Source organism: Engystomops pustulosus, chromosome 8, assembly GCF_040894005.1.
Source record: "Engystomops pustulosus chromosome 8, aEngPut4.maternal, whole genome shotgun sequence".
Lineage (NCBI taxonomy): Eukaryota > Metazoa > Chordata > Amphibia > Anura > Leptodactylidae > Engystomops > Engystomops pustulosus.
This window is the reverse complement of record NC_092418.1, coordinates 19494597-19513649: the sequence shown is the minus strand read 5'-3', so window position 1 is coordinate 19513649 and position 19053 is coordinate 19494597. Positions and strand designations below refer to the sequence as shown.

Here is a 19053-nt window from a genome sequence, read left to right as displayed (position 1 = left end):
TGTGTGATAAGTAATTGCCCCCCTAGACCTCCAGGCTCCTGTATGATAAGTAATTGCCCCCCTAGACCTCCAGACTCCTGTGTGATAAGTAATTGCCCCGAATCCTCCAGGCTCCTGTGTGATAAGTAATTGCCCCCCTAGACCTCCAGGCTCCTGTGTGATAAGTAATGGCCCCCAATCCTCCAGGCTCCTGTGTGATAAGTAATTGCCCCCCCCTAGACCACCAGGCTCCTGTGTGATAAGTAATTGCCCCCCCTAGACCACTAGGCTCCTGTGTGATAAGTAATTGCCCCCCTAGATCACCAGGCTCCTGTGTGATTAGTAATTGCCCCCTAGACCTCCAGGCTCCTGTGTGATAAGTAATTGCCCCCCCTAGACCTCCAGGCTCCTGTATGATAAGTAATTGCCCCCCTAGACCTCCAGGCTCCTGTGTGATAAGTAATTGCCCCCAATCCTCCAGGCTCCTGTGTGATAAGTAATTGCCCCCCTAGACCTCCAGGCTCCTGTGTGATAAGTAATTGCCCCCAATCCTCCAGGCTCCTGTGTGATAAGTAATTGCCCCCTAGACCTCCAGGCTCCTGTGTGATAAGTAATTGCCCCTAGACCTCCAGGCTTCTGTGTGATAAGTAATTGCCCCCCCCCCCCTAGACCACCAGGCTCCTGTGTGATAAGTAATTGCCCCCCCTAGACCACTAGGCTCCTGTCTAAGTAATTGCCCCCCTAGACCTCTAGGCTCCTGTGTGATAAGTAATTGCCCCCCTGGACCTCCAGGCTCCTGTGTGATAAGTAATTGCCCCCCTAGACCTCCAGGCCCCTGTGTGATAAGTAATTGCCCCCCTAGACCTCCAGGCCCCTGTGTGATAAGTAACTGACCCCTAGACCTCCAGGCTCCTGTGTGATAAGTAATTGTCCCCCTAGACCTCCAGGCTCCTGTGTGATAAGTAATTGCCCCCCTAGACCTCCAGGCTCCTGTGTGATAAGTAATTGTCCCCCTAGACCTCCAGGCTCCTGTGTGATAAGTAATTGCCCCCTGACTCGCAGTTTGCGACTTTTTAGGTGCAGAAACAAACAGCGAACCAGAGTGACCTGCCTCCGGGATGTGATGCAGTAGCCGGATTTATCTCTGTAGTCCTGATGTTTTCACAACTTGTGCGATTTTTTGGCTTAGAATTGCCCCATTCTTGCACCTAATAAGTCCCAAAACAGAACGTGCTGGACCCAGACTTACTTTTGCATCTACTATTTGAGACTAAAAAGTCTGCACCACAAAAAGTCACAAAAGTCATACTAAACAGGCAACTCATCACATGTATCACACAGGGGAAACCTAAGGTACATCGCAATGGTTAAGTAACTTCAGAAAACTTGAAGAAGTGGCAGACGAAAAACTATGATACATGCGCCCCCATGAGTCTTCTCCATGGCTCGGGGTGGGGGGTGGGGGGTGGGGGTCAAGGGGGGCGCTCGTCTCACAGAATTGTTGTAATTTTGCCACATTGGAGAATGAACATATTTTTGAAGGTCCTGCCGCAGCAGGGTTTCTTCTCCCCATGCAGAGGTGACCTGCTGCAGGGTCACGGTCCTGCTGCAGGGTCACGGTCCTGCTGCTGGGTCACGGTCCTGCTGCTGGGTCACGGTCCTGCTGCTGGGTCACGGTCCTGCTGCTGGGTCACGGTCCTGCTGCTGGGTCACGGTCCTGCTGCTGGGTCACGGTCCTGCTGCTGGGTCACGGTCCTGCTGCATGACCCCAGAGCTCCAGCTTGAGGTCACCATCTGACCGCCGGACATTCTCCTTCAGGATTTGTTGGAAGAAGCAGAATTCATGGTCCGATGTATCACAGGAGTCTTCGGGGTCCTCGTCCCAGACATAATACGACCACCACTGCTGGGATGAGGACTTACACCTTCCAAAAAGTTCATCTCTTAGCACATCAGCACAGAGTCTTCTCACAAGGATCATCTAGATGTTTTCTCTATGCTCAGGAGAGGTTTTTGTCTCATAGGGAACCTGTCATCAGCAACTGACAATATACTGATAGTGGTTTATAATGCCAAACAGTGTAACACCTTATAGTTTTTGCTTGTATCATGGATCCCTTTAAGGCCACTTGTGACCAGACTCATTGTTATGGAGGAGTCATGGACACGGACGTTACCTGCAGTGCTCTGGATGTTATGGGGTGTTTTCTGACCTCTTGGATAAGTTGTCACTGACCTCTTGGGGTAATTTTGGACAGACGATCACTCCTGGGAAGGCTCCTCACAGTTCCATGGTTTCCATTTGTGGGTCATGGACGTGGTTCTGGTTAGAGATGGCTTTATAACCAGACTGATAATACCCCAAGACTTCCAGCTTCTGAGGAGCTTTGTCAGGCAGGTCCTAGGTAAGTGCTCGAGAACCGGTGGGGCAGTAATCGGGCCTGGGTGAGATCACCCAAAAAAACTACACAGGTAATTTATGTGTTAATGGGAGGGGGCAATTACTTACCACACAGGAGCCTGGAGGTCTAGGGGGCAATTACTTATCACACAGGAGCCTGGAGGTCTAGGGGGGCAATTACTTATCACACAGGAGCCTGGAGGTCTAGGGGGCAATTACTTATCACACAGGAGCCTGGAGGTCTAGGGAGCAATTACCCATCAAACAGGATCCTGGAGGTCTAGGGGGCAATTACCTATCACGCCGGAGCCTGGAGGTCTAGGGGGCAATTACTTATCACACAGGAGCCTGGAGGTCTAGGGGGCAATTACTTATCACACAGGAGCCTGGAGGTCTAGGGGGCAATTACTTATCACACAGGAGCCTGGAGGTCTAGGGGACAATTACTTATCACACAGGAGCCTGGAGGTCTAGGGGGGCAATTACTTATCACACAGGAGCCTGGAGGTCTAGGGGGCAATTACTTATCACACAGGAGCCTGGAGGTCTAGGGGGGCAATTACTTATCACACAGGAGCCTGGAGGTCTAGGGGGGCAATTACTTATCACACAGGAGCCTGGAGGTCTAGGGGGCAATTACTTATCACACAGGAGCCTGGAGGTCTAGGGGGCAATTACTTATCACACAGGAGCCTGGAGGTATAGGGGGCAATTACTTATCACACAGGAGCCTGGAGGTCTAGGGGGCAATTACTTATCACACAGGAGCCTGGAGGTCTAGGGGGGGCAATTACTTATCACACAGGAGCCTGGAGGTCTAGGGGGGGCAATTACTTATCACACAGGAGCCTGGAGGTCTAGGGGGGGCAATTACTTATCACACAGGAGCCTGGAGGTCTAGGGGGGGCAATTACTTATCACACAGGAGCCTGGAGGTCTGGGGGGGCAATTACTTACCCTCCCTGCATGTGCCCCGAATATGGCTGCACCCCCTGTGCTGTATGTCAGGGGGCGCCATAAGCAGGTGCCGCGCTACAATACTACACGTCCTGCTCATACAGGACAGACACATCGCTGCATAAAGATAGAGAGGAACATACGAGAGACACATATGAGGTAGATACATGGATATATATGATATAGATATGAGATGATAAGCCAAAACAGTCCAAGGCTGCGCAGTGTGCAAACTCCTAAAAAGGAGGAGCGCAGCGCCCGCAGGTCTTGGCCTCTTCTAGTTTTGAAGTAAAACAGGGATCTCTCCAAAAGCCAAAGTAATGCTGAGATATAATTCATGTGTGGTAATGTTTCACTGTCCAACCAAGAGGAATAGAGAGATAGATAGGAGGTAGAGAGATAGATATGAGATAGATAGACATGAGATAGATAGACATGAGATAGATAGACATGAGATAGATAGACATGAGATAGATAGACATGAGATAGATAGACATGAGATAGATAGACATGAGATAGATAGACATGAGATAGATAGACATGAGATAGATAGACATGAGATAGATAGACATGAGATAGATAGACATGAGATAGATAGACATGAGATAGATAGATATGAGATAGATAGATAGACATGAGATAGATAGATAGACATGAGATAGATAGATAGACATGAGATAGATAGATAGACATGAGATAGATAGATAGACATGAGATAGATAGATAGACATGAGATAGATAGATAGACATGAGATAGATAGATAGACATGAGATAGATAGATAGACATGAGATAGATAGATAGACATGAGATAGATAGACATGAGATAGATAGATAGACATGAGATAGATAGACATGAGATAGATAGATATGAGATAGATAGATATGAGATAGATAGATATGAGATAGATAGATATGAGATAGATAGATATGAGATAGATAGATATGAGATAGATAGATATGAGATAGATAGATAGACATGAGATAGATAGACATGAGATAGATAGATAGACATGAGATAGATAGATAGACATGAGATAGATAGATAGACATGAGATAGATAGATAGACATGAGATAGATAGATAGACATGAGATAGATAGATAGACATGAGATAGATAGATAGACATGAGATAGATAGACATGAGATAGATAGACATGAGATAGATAGACATGAGATAGATAGATATGAGATAGATAGATATGAGATAGATAGATATGAGATAGATAGATATGAGATAGATAGATATGAGATAGATAGATATGAGATAGATAGATATGAGATAGATAGATAGACATGAGATAGATAGACATGAGATAGATAGATAGACATGAGATAGATAGACATGAGATAGATAGACATGAGATAGATAGATATGAGATAGATAGATATGAGATAGATAGATAGATAGATAGATAGATAGATATGAGATAGATAGATATGAGATAGATAGATAGATATGAGATAGATAGATATGAGATAGATAGATATGAGATAGATAGATATGAGATAGATAGATATGAGATAGATATGTGATAGATAGATAGATAGATATGAGATAGATAGATAGATGATACATAGGAGATAGATAGATAGATATGAGATAGATAGAGATAGATAGATAGATATGAGATAGATAGATGAATATTTGTACACTTGCCTGGTCTCTGCAGACTATTCCCCCCAGTAGGACGTGTAATTACCTAGAAGATCCGGCACAGATACAAGGATTTGTTTCCAGCTTTGATACACTCAGGAAATCCCGGGTGACTGGTGCAGAAGTTTCCCATCATGAGTGAGGTCCTAGTCCCGTGCTATACAGGGGCCATCACATACACATGTGCCCTGGTCCCGCCGCAGGACGTTCCTCCTGACAGTCAGCAGATGGTCTCACCAGGGAGTGATGTAAACACATCGGCACGCTCAGCAGTGGGCGACACGTTAGTAAGAGCGGAAAATCCCTGGCAGGAGGCACGATACTCTATGCACCGTACAGAGAACAGGCAGGGAGGACGCTGCAGCGCCCCCTGCCGCATACATACACAATAACAGCTGCTTAAAGGGGATGTACAGGATCACAACAACATCTACTTCCATCACACTGAGCCGCAGTATCAGACACAACCTGTAGACTGAGGGGGGCGCCGTTTCAGATAACATTTTTGTAATCCAAAACAACATAAATATATAAAACTATTTCCCAGGATTGTGGCCCAACCAGCGCGTCCTCACACTGCAACTAATCCGGTGTCCTACATGATAAACCAGCGAGGGTCAGAGAAACTGACGACAAAACTGGAGAACGTCACCAGGAATCACAACACAAGGAGCCACTCAGCAAACTTGTCATGTGCAACAGCGCCACCTACAGATAACATACACAATCACAGCTGCTACATTGTATCCAGCAGAGACAGTCCTCTGTGACTATGTGTATTGTGAGGTTCTGCAGCAGCCGAGGCTTGCCATATGCAGATATCTCATCCGTCCTACATCACATCTCCTTTAAATAACGTTAAACGTTTTCAGTATTGATGAAAAATCACCGGCCCCAAATATCTAATATTTGGAGCAGGGTCGGGAGGTAAGTGACCCCTGCCATGAGATTACACCTCCCCGTCCCCGGGTGCAGCGATTTTTTAGTATGAATGGCCGCATTCAGTAGAAATACAACTTTATAAAATATGCAAATGAGCAAATAATTGATGCATGAATAAATTATATAGGGGGGGGGGCACAGACATTATTTGCAGAGCTCATTTGCATAATTTATAAAGTTATATTTCTACTAAACGAAGCAATTCAAGGTTATACTAAAAGATCAGTGCACCCGGGGATGGGGCGGGACGGGAGGTGAGTTGTCATCTTCTACCACCAGGGAATCTGAAGGTAGGTGTTCTTGTAGGCATCTGGAGACATAGAGCCATTGATACTCCAGTAGGGGATTCTGGGAGATATGCAAATAACTTTTACAAGATGGGATGAGGAAAACCACACCTCTTTTAGCTACCCTGTAAGGAAGCTCCCATAAAGGGGTGTGTCCATGAAAGAAAGTTCTCAAATTTTAACCCCTAGTTATGATTACACAATAAAGATCATGTTTAACCCCTTACTTTACTCTGTGTTACTGGTGATTCAGCTCCTATCACTCAGTGATGGTCAGTGTAAGCGGGGACTCTCTGAGCAGATACTTCATGATTCCTCTAGTGCTGTGAGATGCTGTGTGCTGACAATGTGCTTACACTAAAATAATCGGCTCCCTTAGGCGCTGGGGTGACGAGGTCTGAGCACCGCAGGTTCATTTACATAACGTTTAAATGTATTCCCGTTATCGCAGGATATAAAGAACGAGGCTCCTCAGGAACTTCTTTGGACACAACTATCATCAGTAATCTGGTAATGTCCTGTAATCCCACAACATGTCATCAGACGCCCGGAAGGTCGCGCCTTACAATGTAGCGTGAGAGGCGAGGATTTTACTTATCCCATCCTGGAAGACTAATGTACATATCTCTAATGTCAGAACAGTAAGAGAGGACACCAGCAACCAATCTTATAGAAAGAAAATACTGACTGCAGCAGTTACCATCAGCCCCAGCCTGCAGCCCCCCCAAATCACCAGTCACCCGCAGCCCCCCGGGCCTCCAGTCACCCGCAGCCCCCCGGGCCTCCAGTCACCCGCAGCCCCCCGGGCCTCCAGTCACCCGCAGCCCCCCGGGCCTCCAGTCACCCGCAGCCCCCCGGGCCTCCAGTCACCCGCAGCCCCCCGGGCCTCCAGTCACCCCCTGTCCACTAAGCTTCTATTCCGCCTGTCATCCCTAGCCCCCTAAGCCTCTAGTCCTCCTGTCACTCCAGCCCCCTAAGCCACTAGTCCTCTTGTCATCCCCAGCCCCCTAAGCCTCTAGTCCTCCTGTCACCCCCAGCTCCCTAAGCCACTAGTCCTCCTGTCATCCCCGACCTCTAGTCCTCCTGTCACCCCCAGCCCCCTAAGCCTCTAGTCCTCCTGTCACTCCAGCCCCCTAAGCCACTAGTCCTCCTGTCATCCCCAGCCCCCTAAGCCTCCAGTCTTCCTGTCACCCCCATCCCCCTAAGCTTCTATTCCTCCTGTCACCCCGACCCCTAAGCCTCCAGTCCTCCTGTCACCCCCAGCTCCCTAAGCCACTAGTCCTCCTGTCATCCCCGACCTCTAGTCCTCCTGTCACTCCCAGCCCCCTAAGCCACTAGTCCTCCTGTCACTCCCAGCCCCCTAAGCCACTAGTCCTCCTGTCATCCCCAGCCCCCTAAGCCTCTAGTCCTCCTGTCATCCCCAGCCCCCTAAGCCTCCAGTCTTCCTGTCACCCCCATCCCCCTAAGCTTCTATTCCTCCTGTCACCCCGACCCCTAAGCCTCCAGTCCTCCTGTCACCCCCAGCTCCCTAAGCCACTAGTCCTCCTGTCATCCCCGACCTCTAGTCCTCCTGTCACTCCCAGCCCCCTAAGCCTCTAGTCCTCCTGTCACTCCCAGCCCCCTAAGCCACTAGTCCTCCTGTCACCCCCAGCCCCCTAAGCCTCTAGTCCTCCTGTCACCCCCAGCCCCCTAAGCCACTAGTCCTCCTGTCATCCCCAGCCCCCTAAGCCACTAGTCCTCCTGTCATCCCCAGCCCCCTAAGCCTCTAGTCCTCCTGTCACCCCCAGCCCCCTAAGCCTCTAGTCCTCCTGTCACCCCCAACCCCCTAAGCCTCTAGTCCTCCTGTCACCCCCAGCCCCCTAAGCCTCCAGTCCTCCTGTCACCCCCATCCCCCTAAGCCTCTATTCCACCTGTCACCCCGACCCCTAAACCTCCAGTCCTCCTGTCACCCCCAGCTCCCTACGCCACTAGTCCTCCTGTCATCCCCGACCTCTAGTCCTCCTGTCACTCCCAGCCCCCTAAGCCACTAGTCCTCCTGTCATCCCCAGCCCCCTAAGCCACTAGTCCTCCTGTCATCCCCGACCTCTAGTCCTCCAGTCACCCCCAGCCGCCTAAGCCTCTAGTCCTCCAGTCACCCCCAGTCCCCTAAGCCTCTAGTCCTCCAGTCACCCCCAGCCCCCTAAGCCTCTAGTCCTCCTGTCACCCCCAACCCCCTAAGCCTCTAGTCCTCCTGTCACTCCAGCCCCCTAAGCCACTAGTCCTCCTGTCATCCCCAGCCCCCTAAGCCTCCAGTCCTCCTGTCACCCCCATCCCCCTAAGCCTCTAGTCCTCCTGTCACCTAAGCTTCTATTCCTCCTGTCACCTGACCCCTAAGCCTCCAGTCCTCCTGTCACCCCCAGCCCCCTAAGCCTCTAGTCCTCCTGTCATCCCCAGCCCCCTAAGCCACTAGTCCTCCTGTCATCCCCGACCTCTAGTCCTCCTGTCACCCCCATCCCCCCAAGCCTCTATTCCTCCTGTCACCCCGACCCCTAAGCCTCCAGTCCTCCTGTCACCCCCAGCTCCCTAAGCCACTAGTCCTCCTGTCATCCCCGACCTCTAGTCCTCCTGTCACTCCCAGCCCCCTAAGCCACTAGTCCTCCTGTCATCCCCAGCCCCCTAAGCCTCTAGTCCTCCAGTCACCCCTAGCCCCCTAAGCCTCTAGTCCTCCTGTCACCCCCAACCCCCTAAGCCTCTAGTCCTCCTGTCACCCCCATCCCCCTAAGCCTCTAGTCCTCCTGTCACCTAAGCTTCTATTCCTCCTGTCACCTGACCCCTAAGCCTCCAGTCCTCCTGTCACCCCCAGCCCCCTAAGCCTCTAGTCCTCCTGTCACCCCCGACCCCTAAGCCTCCAGTCCACCTGTCACCCCCAGTCCCCTAAGCCACTAGTCCTCCTGTCATCCCCAGTCCCCTAAGCCTCCAGTCCTCCTGTCACCCCCAGCCCCCTAAGCCTCCAGTCCTCCTGTCACCCCCAGCCCCCTAAGCCACTAGTCCTCCTGTCACCCCCAGCCCCCTAAGCCACTAGTCCTCCTGTCATCCCCAGCCCCCTAAGCCTCCAGTCCTCCTGTCACCCCCAGCCCCCTAAGCCTCTAGTCCTCCTGTCACCTCCAGCCCCCTAAGCCACTAGACCTCATGTCATCCCCAGCCCCCTAAGCCTCCAGTCCTCCTTTCACCCCCATCCCCCTAAGCCTCTAGTCCTCCTGTCACCCCCAGCCCCCTAAGCCTCCAGTCCACCTGTCACCCCGACCCCTAAGCCTCTAGTCCTCCTGTCATCCCCAGCCCCCTAAGCCTCCAGTCCTCCTGTCACCTCCAGCCCCCTAAGCCACTAGTCCTCCTGTCATCCCCAGCCCCCTAATCCTCCAGTCCTCCTGTCATCCCCAGCACCCTAAGCCTCCAGTACTCCTGTCATCCCCAGCCCCCAGTCCTCCTGTCACCCCCAGCACCCTAAGCCTCCAGTACTCCTGTCACCCCAACCCCTAAGCCTCCAGTCCTCCTGTCACCCCCAGCCCCCTAAGCCACTAGTCCTCCTGCCACCCCCAGCCCCCTAAGCCACTAGTCCTCCTGTCACCCCCAGCCCCCTAAGCCACTAGTCCTCCTGTCATCCCCAGCCCCCTAAGCCTCCAGTCCTCCTGTCACCCCCAGCCCCCAGTCCTCCTGTCACCCCCAGCCCCCTAAGCCTCCAGTCCACCTGTCACCCCCAGTCCCCTAAGTCACTAGTCCTCCTGTCATCCCCAGCCCCCTAAGCCTCCAGTCCTCCTGTCATCCCCAGCCCCCTAAGCCTCCAGTCCTCCTGTCACCCCCAGCCCCCTAAGCCTCCAGTCCTCCTGTCACCCCCAGCCCCCTAAGCCTCCAGTCCTCCTGTCACCCCCAGCCCCCTAAGCCACTAGTCCTCCTGTCACCCCCAGCCCCCTAAGCCTCCAGTCCTCCTGTCACCCCCAGCTCCCTAAGCCTCCAGTCCTCCTGTCACCCCCAGCCCCCTAAGCCTCCAGTCCTCCTGTCACCCTCAGCCCCCTAAGCCTCCAGTCCTCCTGTCATCCCCAGCCCCCTAAGCCTCCAGTCCTCCTGTCATCCCCAGCCCCCGAAGCCTCTAGTCCTCCTGTCACCCCCAGCCCCATAAGCCTCCAGTCCTCCTGTCACTCCCTCAGCCCCCTCAGCCACTAGTCCTCCTGTCACCCCCAGCCCCCTAAGCCACTAGTCCTCCTGTCACCCCCAGCCCCCTAAGCCTCCAGTCCTCCTGTCACCCCCAGCCCCCGAAGCCTCTAGTCCTCCTGTCACCCCCAGCCCCATAAGCCTCCAGTCCTCCTGTCACTCCCTCAGCCTCCTCCAGTCCCTTCCTACCTGTAACGTATCCCCTCCTCCTCCTGTCACTCTTCCCCGGTGTCTCCTCTGGTATACAATACACAGGCAGCCATGACACCCCGCGCTCCGCCCGCTGCACGTCACACAGAGCCGGTGGCCCTCATTACCTGGTGGCCCTCATTACCTGGCGCCCCTCACCGTCTCCTCCATCATCACTCACCAATGCGCAGACATGTTTTCAGGCTCCCACGGGCAGCACAGCGCCTCCCCCTCACACACAGACACATTCCGGGAATTCCCATTCCTCCTCCAGCATCCTGGGAGTTGTAGTCCGAGCAGACTTAGCGGTCGGCAGCGACCAAAACCCATAAACTACAAATCCCGACATACATTGCGCCTACTGGGCACTAACCAATAGAATCCTCGGGCTGTCATCATTTGACTGGAACGTCATGGGGCGGGGTTTTTTTTTGTTATTAACCCTCTCTGAGCTGTATTTTTTTCCCCCAATAAGCGTCTTAGAGGCAAATAGACGCTTATAATTGGTGGACTGTAGCCACGTGCTCATTTGGACCAATAAGCGTGCGGAGCTGAGGCTGTATATAACGTAGCCACATGGTGGGTAGAGGCCTCTTCGTGCTGGCGGCTGATGGTGCTATGAGCATGGGGGAAACCTGCAGGACCCTGCACTGGGGCCTTGGCGCCCTGCCTCTACATGCATCCTCTGCTCCTCTTCGAGGTTCAGGTAAGTTTTGAGGTCGGTTATATTGTGGGCCCCGCCCTATAAGCCCTAGATAACCCGGCTGGAAGCCTGTGGGGGTAGGTGACCCCATCAGTGGCTTCTACCTGGTATATGCTGCTGTATAATGTACTGGGGTGTGTGAGGGTGACGGCCATGAGCCTGCACCATCTGACATTGTTGCTGCTGCTTGTACCTTCTGTCTGACTTGATGGGTCACTCCCAACTTCAACAATCCTTCTTTCTAACAAAGTTGTTTTTGCAGATGGGCAAAATACCTGATTGGAGGAGATGCTGTGTGCTCCCCGGACCCCCCTGAGCAGGTATCTGCCTCTTCTCATGACCCTTTAGCTGTGGCCTCCCCTTGTCCACCCTCTGACCTTTATCCAGGCATCTGGAGGAATCCATTAATCGTGCCCTTGTCTCTTCTCAGAATGAATACCCTGCCTAGGAGTATGAAAGTGTAGACTACAGAAGTCCAGCTCACCATGACCTGCTCCTGACTGGTGAGGACCCCTAGGGTTAGGTGACGATTGCTGTACATGAGGCTGATCTATAACTGGTTTGCTGTCAGTGTGTCCTGGGGTATTGGCTGTGACATAAAGGGGATTGAGGAATGTTCTGAGTCTTGATTCTTAGTGTCTGAGCCAGTGATGACAAAACTTTATAACTTTCTGACACCTCTTCTGAGCACTTCTGTGCGGATGTCCTAGTTCTGAGGCACCTTACTAGTACACTTCAAGGCTCAGGATAACCTCAAAGCACTGACTTGGTGGTGACTTCTAACTACTGGCAGTCTGGAGGAGCTATAGATGAATTCCATGCTCCTCTTCCTGGGGTAGTCTGGAATCTGCTGTGTAGATTAAATGTTGTCCATCACACCCCAAGATGGGGCTATAGGGAGGGACCTGTAATATATGACCCCCAGTGTCCTGGGCAGGTGATGATGTAGCTGATGTCTGATCTTGTCTTGCAGGTGGTGATGGCTGTGGAAGTCGCAAAGCAACACAATGAGGTAATGGAGGAAAGTTCTTCCGAGTCTCTCAACCCTTTTGTCCTTGTGACTCTGGAGCCAGTGATGAGCCTTTAAATAACTTTCTGACACCTCTTCTGAGCACTTTGGTGCGGATATACCAAATCTGAGGCTCCCGCTAGGTGAACTACAAATCACATTATTCCCAATCCCCTCCAATAGCAGTAAAGATTTTTACCATTGGTAGTTGGGAGGGAAAGTACTTCCCACTATGCTGAAAATCAGTTCTAAGATCCTTGATTGCTGGGGCTATGAAGCAGATTATTCTGGCAATTCATACTGCAAGCAAAGGGCAATGCTGGTCTTGCTTTCCACCATCCATAGTGCTTTCTACCATCCATAGTGGCTGTTATCGGTATTGCTCCCTATTGCTAATAACACATGTGATTGTAAAAGCCAAGCAATCTACTTGCAAACCAATCAGTTGCAGCTGCCAGTGGGATTAGTTGACCTGTGGTGATGGCAGTGCTATACTGCATACCCTACTTATGGTTTAAGGTGCTTGGCCCTTAATGGGGGTTTTAACTTTGTAATTTTAGTTAATGGTGGTGTAACCCTCTAACTGAGAAGGGTGATGAGACACTTGCTGATATGTGGTCTTCTCTTGCAGATGTTGGTGATTGCTGGATGTCTGGAGCTGACCTGATGAAGGTAATGGAGGAATCCCCTGCAGCCCCTTGAGCCTTAGTGTCTGAGCCAGTGATGACAAATGTATAAACTTTCTGACACCTCTTCTGAGCACTTCTGTGCGGATGTCCTAGTTCTGAGGCTCCTATGTACTGAACGCTGACATCAGTGACTTGTCATTCCAGCCCATATGGAGACTATTTGTTAATGTGTACAGACTCCCATTGCACTGAAATGGTGAATACACCTGGTCTTGAGATGATAATCGGTTGATTAGATGAAACTTTTACTCTGGCCATAGAATACTTGTGGGGGGTGGTCCCCAGTAGTAGCATGCGGCCCCCATTTTGTAGAGGGGAGCTTATAAGGAACACTATTTATCAGACCCCAATGATTTGCACAAGTACATGTTAAGACCCTCAAGTTCTATGTTCTGTTAAGGGGGTATATTGAAATCTGCTTTTGCTTACCTAGTGGGTGTATAAATTGGGTGGTGGACCTTCGCCCAACACCAGATGCTTCTGGAGGGAAGGGTCCTGGTCAGTGACAATTTTTGATGTCTGATCTTCTCTTGCAGTCCTGGATGTCCCTAAACTTGGCTGCACTACCGATCCAACCCAGACTGAACATCAGCAGCCATTGATTAAAGCCTAATCCTACAAGCCACAAGGTTGTGACTTGTTCAGAAATATCAGAATAAAACTCTTCATTTTAAGCTGGACTCTTTAATTTTCTTAAATCTTACAAAATCATACAGTGAACATTGATATAGGGGGGCACCACAGGGGAAGGTGTGTCCTTATGAGGACACGGGGGCCTAGGAGTCCTCCAGTCCTAGTAATATACAGCCTGTGTAGTGAGGGGAGCTGCCTCCATTGTGATCAGAGGGAATCAATGTTAATACTGACTTGATGCCTCGTAGCCTTGAGCCATGTCTATAATGCAGCCCTTTTCTGTGTGTGGGTGATGGATCAGTAATGGCTCATGCAGATGGTGATCAGACATGGTGGCTGTAACCATACAGGTCACGGGTACATCACTGAAGCATGGCGGACTCACACCCAACTCTGATACCACAAAATAGAAAATGCTAGAAGCTCGGCTTTATCCTGGAACATGAAAGCTGCAAATGTACAGATCAAAAGGACAACTAAACCTTCTGTGTGTGACGTGTGCTTGGTACCAGAGGGTCCCTGGTGAGCCTGAGCTACCGATCCCTGATCATGTCAGTAGACCCATTATTTTACATTCATAAAAGCTCCTTGCAGACACAGCCATGTAATCTGTCCTAGATACACTGATGCATGCTCAAAGGTGGGATGTTAGACATTTGTGAGCTCCCCTTTAGTGGGGTGTAGATGGTGGTCCTCAGCAGGGCTCAGGCCTTGAGATTTAGATGTCCTTTTGTATAACACATCAGTTTTGCTACCCTCACAGAAAACACAGACATGCACAGACAGAATGCTCGCCCCCTAGTGGCAGGGGCTGTGCTGCAGAGCTCCTTGTCGCCCCCTTGTGGAGACGCTGAATGTCCTTTTCAGTCTTTGTACAGATAACCAGTAGGGGGGGCTAAAACCCCAGTTGGTGGAGAAATCAGGATTTACAGCAGCCCGATCCCTTGACTTCCTTCTTGACGTAGTCATGGAGTTTAAACTTGGGCTCATTGGGAAGTTTCATGGACCTGTGCTTCAGCTCCCTGAGAATAGAAGAAAGCAATTCTTATTATCGGGCTGCGGGGGGTCCAAAGACCCTGGAGAACAGATTCATCCTGTCCCCATACATCTCCATGGTCTGTGTAGTGGAGAGCGTGTCATATGAATTCAGAGAGAAGAGTGTCGCTTGGGCATCAGGAAACTCAAACTTGCCTATTCCACTTATCCCCTTACATAAAGGGTGTTAGGTCTACAGAGGGGCCTTGAAGGGAACCTGTCATCACATTTTTTTTCACAAATACAGTTAGTGCCGTTCTCATAGAGCCCTATTAACTAACTTCTTTAAGCTAAAAATGGTTTTCCCTCATATCCACGTAAATCAACTTTATAATATGTGGTATCTAGAGATATATATATATGTATGTGTATAAGTAAAAAGCGGGCAGCACTCCATGGTTCAAATTTCAAAATAAAAGGTGAACTTTATTGAACAAGTGGCGACGTTTCAGTGTGTGACACCTTGATAAAGGTGCTGCCCGCTTTTTACTTTACCTTTGAGGGCGCTGCACCCCTCCTTATTAGGAGTCTATAAGATTGTGCTGACTTGGATTTTACTACTTCTATGTGTGTGTGTGTATATATATATATATATAGCATCAAGGGGTTGTGGCATCACAGCTCCTCCCCATGCTTTCTCAGCATGCAGCAGTAATGTCATGTAGTGACATCTCGGGTCCTTTAGCCTCCTAACATTGGCAAACTGTACACCATGCATATATCTGATCACATGAAATCACAGCAGCCTGCATGGAGAGGAGTACAAGCCCATGGAGGCTGCTGTGATTTGATATGGTCAGATGTACGCATGGTGCACTGTTTGCTAATGTTAGTTGGTCACATGATATTACTGCTGCATGGGGAGGAGCTGCTGGATTCACCCCAAGGACTCACTATAGATATCCCTGGATACCGGTAAAATTATAAAGATTTTTTTTTTTTACTAAAAGAAGGGTGTCAGTTAATAGGGGTCTATGGGAACCTGTCACTAGCTGTATATGTGCAAATGTGGGGACAGGTTCCCCAACTAACAAACCATATCTTTGAAAACTGCTATTATACAGTAGTACACCTATCCCTATATTGGTTCACCCCATGCCCCCTGAGGTTGAACTCCTGTAACTCAGATTAACCGCTGGTCAATAGTTATGGTGTAACCTAAAATCACCAAAATACTGGACTGTAAGATAAGGAAGGCCCGTAGAGACCACATGTCATACATGCACCAGGTCAAATCTGTGAGCTGCCACTTAATTACCGGGGTCACACAAGTCTCGACCGGAGAAGAAATCTAATGTGAAGAGTGAGATCATCTTTGGCTTTTATTGCATCATCATGTCTATTTCTCCAGTTTTGGACTTACTTTGCGATTGCCGTAAACGCCAATTCCACATTCAATCCGCTCTTGGCGCTGGTCTCCATAAATGGCACCCCGTATTCCTGCAAGGTACCAGATAACTTATGTACAGGTTATTATATATCTATATATATTATATAGCGCCCCAATGGCGAAGTTTTTTGTGAACCAGGTTTAGTGAACTACATGGAGAAGTATGTGCTAGTTCTAAATGTTACCACAAGGGGGCAGTGTTGTACTAGATATAAAAACTACATGAAATGCTCAATAACCCCCGGAGAGCTGAGAATTGATCAATTGAATATAAGACAAAGGACGTTCTGTATGTCCTGGAGTCGTCATATCGGGCGGCTGTGGTACTAGGGGTGGTGGCATTGTGTGCCCAGGTCTTACCTTTGCCAGCCGCTCGCCATCTTCGATCTTGACCACACGTTCATGAGTGGAGTCCACCTGTGAGAGGAGTATATTGGGGTCACCACGGGGTGTCATGTACCCCACCCACCTCCATGCACTGATTTGTGGGGCAGAATACCTGTTTACACATCTGTATGACGCCCGGGCTTCTGCCAGGAGTGTGAACACATGTTTTATGCATTACAAGCTTTCAAATAAATGATGAATATTTAACAGGAGCTAAAGTGTTTTACAGCGACAGCCGGGCGTGACTTATAGGAAGGACATCGCGGGGAGGGGGACAATTAAAGGCGACCTGCTCCTCTGTACTGGGCGACATCCATTAGGATACACGAGAGCAAACTGTTTGGATAGGTACACAGCACCCATGCAGACCTATGCGCGTCCATGGGATCAGACTACACAGTGTATTTGTAGTCTGTTACCAAGGAGACACACGGGTCTGTATGGATGTGGAATACATACTGTAAATAGATATGAATAGAAATGTTTATCAAATAATTTTAGGATTTATATGGAGTTTTTATTAACTCATTTTTCCAACTAGTAACATTTCATCCTAAAAAGTCTTTGATTTTTGTGCTTAGACCTGAAGATGCACCGGATTCTGAGTGTTTCATACATTTGAGAAGGTTGCGTGAACAGACTGACTTTAAGGTTGAGATTTATCAGCAAGGGGATTTTTTTTATGGGAACCTGTCAGCAGGTGGGACCACACGGACTGCAGCCAGTGTTAGGTCTTATCCCTGGAGAGACATGTAATCATACCGCTGTGTATATCATTAGTAGCAGCAGGATGATGAAATATGCATTGGTATTTGAGCATTATGTGGGGGAGGGGGGTGTCCTCACACTGCTGCGCTCTTTGCTCTCTGCAGCCAGTATTAGACAATGTCCATGGAGAGATGTGTAATCAGACCTTTATGTATATTCTTACTAGAACTTACTATTCCAGGATTATTTGGGGGTGTGTCCTCACACTGCTGTGCACTTTGCTCTCTGCAGCAGGTATTAGGTAATTTCCCTGGACAGATATGTATATGTACCTTTGTGTATCTTGTTAGTAGCAGCAGGACTGTGATATATGAATTTGTAATCTAGGATTATATGGTGGGGTGTATCCTCACACTGCTGTTCCCTTAACTTTCTGCATTGAGCTGCTCCACAGCCCTGGTAGAAGCTGTAGAAGGCTCTCGGGTGGATACTACATCAGAGCTGAGGAAAGAGACTATGGTGCAACTCTACAAACAGAGCACAGCAGTGTGAGGACACCCGCCCAGTAGGTAGCGGTAGGGGCTAGGTAGGGGAACCGGGATTGAGAGAGGAACATTTTATTCTCACCTTATTCCCGAGCAGCATGATGACCACGTCTTTTTGCGCATATTCATGTATCTCTGTCAGCCAGGCCTGGAAATACAAGAGATGACAAATTCACAATCATTTACTTCCATTACACAAACAATTGTTCACCTTTAAGGAGGATCTCCGCCTCAATTATGGTCAGTTCAGCAGAGGTTTTACCTGCATTTCCCCTTTTTCTGTCCACTGAATATGCAGAGAGCTCCCCCTAGTGGTGGCTGAAGGCAGCTAGAACGTTCACATTTCCCCTTTATGTCTCTGCAGGGGGTTTGGAGCTCTGTATCAGAAGCCTGAAGCCCTAATCACTATGTATTAAACAAAATGAAGTTCACATCTCCGCAGATAGTACACGCCTGATAATTTAATTTGTAGAAAATATAAACCTTTGTAAAAGTCCTCTATAATTCCTCCTGTAAATTTCTCCTATAAAGAACATGGGTGTTACCTTCTAGGGGCGTGTCCCTGTCCAGCACTGATTGGACAGGCAAACTGTGCAAGGACTGGTAACACCTACTTGCCGATTTACTTATTTGTCTGAGGAATAACAGAGGAATGATATAGAATAAATGATGTTCTGGTTATTCTCATGGAGAGTATAGGTAACACTAAGACGTGTCAGGAGAGGTAGGAGGTCCCCTTTAAGAGATTGCGTTAGTTAAAGGAAATGTCCTGTACGGTAGGGCTGTGTCACACATACGTTATCCTAGGTGCTGATATATTCTATCACACTCTTTCAGTGCAATACCTGCTTAGTGTGAGAAGAAAACCTACGTACAGGATCCAGGGCTGATGGGATATTAGCAAAACAATTGTCGCTGTTTTCATGAACAGAAGTGTTAAATCCAAGGTATTTGCATATATCAGGCAAAGCGCAGAATGGATTTACATAAAAACGAGGTTAAAATGAGATATTGTGCTCCGGAGGACCCAGCAGTGCAATGCTTTATTCCTCCTGTGGGGGCACTGCAGGGAAACTAAGCACCTACTACTGGGGTTTGTCACTGATCACAGGTAATTGTGGAGGGTCTCAGTAGTGGAAGACCCTGTGATCACAAGGTTTGTATGGGCAATGTTTGGGTTGTGTGCTCTTCAGCAATGTAACAATCCTGGATGCTATGTGCACAATACTCCATTAGGGGGCAGTAGTGACTCGGTTGGAAGTTGCAGGTGGTGTCTTCTGGAAGGTTGTTGTGACAGGGTTGTCCTTCCAGTTCCTGCACTTTAGGATGATTGATTGTCAGGTGTAGTGCCGAGCGCT

At 49.3% G+C, this 19053-nt stretch overlaps 2 protein-coding genes, 1 long non-coding RNA gene and 1 other non-coding gene across 17 annotated transcripts in view; 2 read left to right on the top strand and 2 right to left on the bottom strand.

The window, feature by feature from the left end:
* The window catches only part of TRAF7 (TNF receptor associated factor 7), a 35718-nt gene extending 24776 nt beyond the window's left edge, over positions 1–10942 (bottom strand). For 2 of the 12 annotated variants that reach the window (XM_072120020.1, XM_072120025.1), the window contains exon 1: positions 10778–10940. The gene's annotated coding sequence lies outside the window, so the exon portion shown is untranslated. Of the gene's footprint in view, positions 1–4996; positions 5307–10724 lie in introns of those variants that run through there. The other 10 variants (XM_072120021.1, XM_072120026.1, XM_072120019.1 and 7 more) reach the window with 9 other exon arrangements.
* On the top strand, positions 10767–13671 carry LOC140074823 (uncharacterized). The gene is made up of 6 exons (XR_011849288.1): positions 10767–11302; positions 11562–11619; positions 11730–11802; positions 12273–12311; positions 12940–12980; positions 13534–13671. It is a non-coding gene; the product is annotated as an uncharacterized lncRNA (long non-coding RNA).
* On the top strand, positions 12367–12444 carry LOC140076343 (small nucleolar RNA SNORD60). The gene has a single exon (XR_011849565.1). It is a non-coding gene; the product is annotated as a small nucleolar RNA SNORD60 (small nucleolar RNA).
* RAB26 (RAB26, member RAS oncogene family) overlaps positions 13662–19053 on the bottom strand; it is a 154232-nt gene continuing 148840 nt past the window's right edge. For all 3 annotated transcript variants that reach the window (XM_072120028.1, XM_072120027.1, XM_072120029.1), the window contains exons 7-10: positions 17778–17843; positions 16416–16472; positions 16029–16105; positions 13662–14652 (exon numbers count right to left, since the gene is read on the bottom strand). In XM_072120028.1, the coding sequence (XP_071976129.1) occupies positions 14550–14652; positions 16029–16105; positions 16416–16472; positions 17778–17843 (303 nt within the window). In that variant the 3' untranslated portion in view covers positions 13662–14549. The remainder of the gene's footprint in view (positions 14653–16028; positions 16106–16415; positions 16473–17777; positions 17844–19053) is intronic.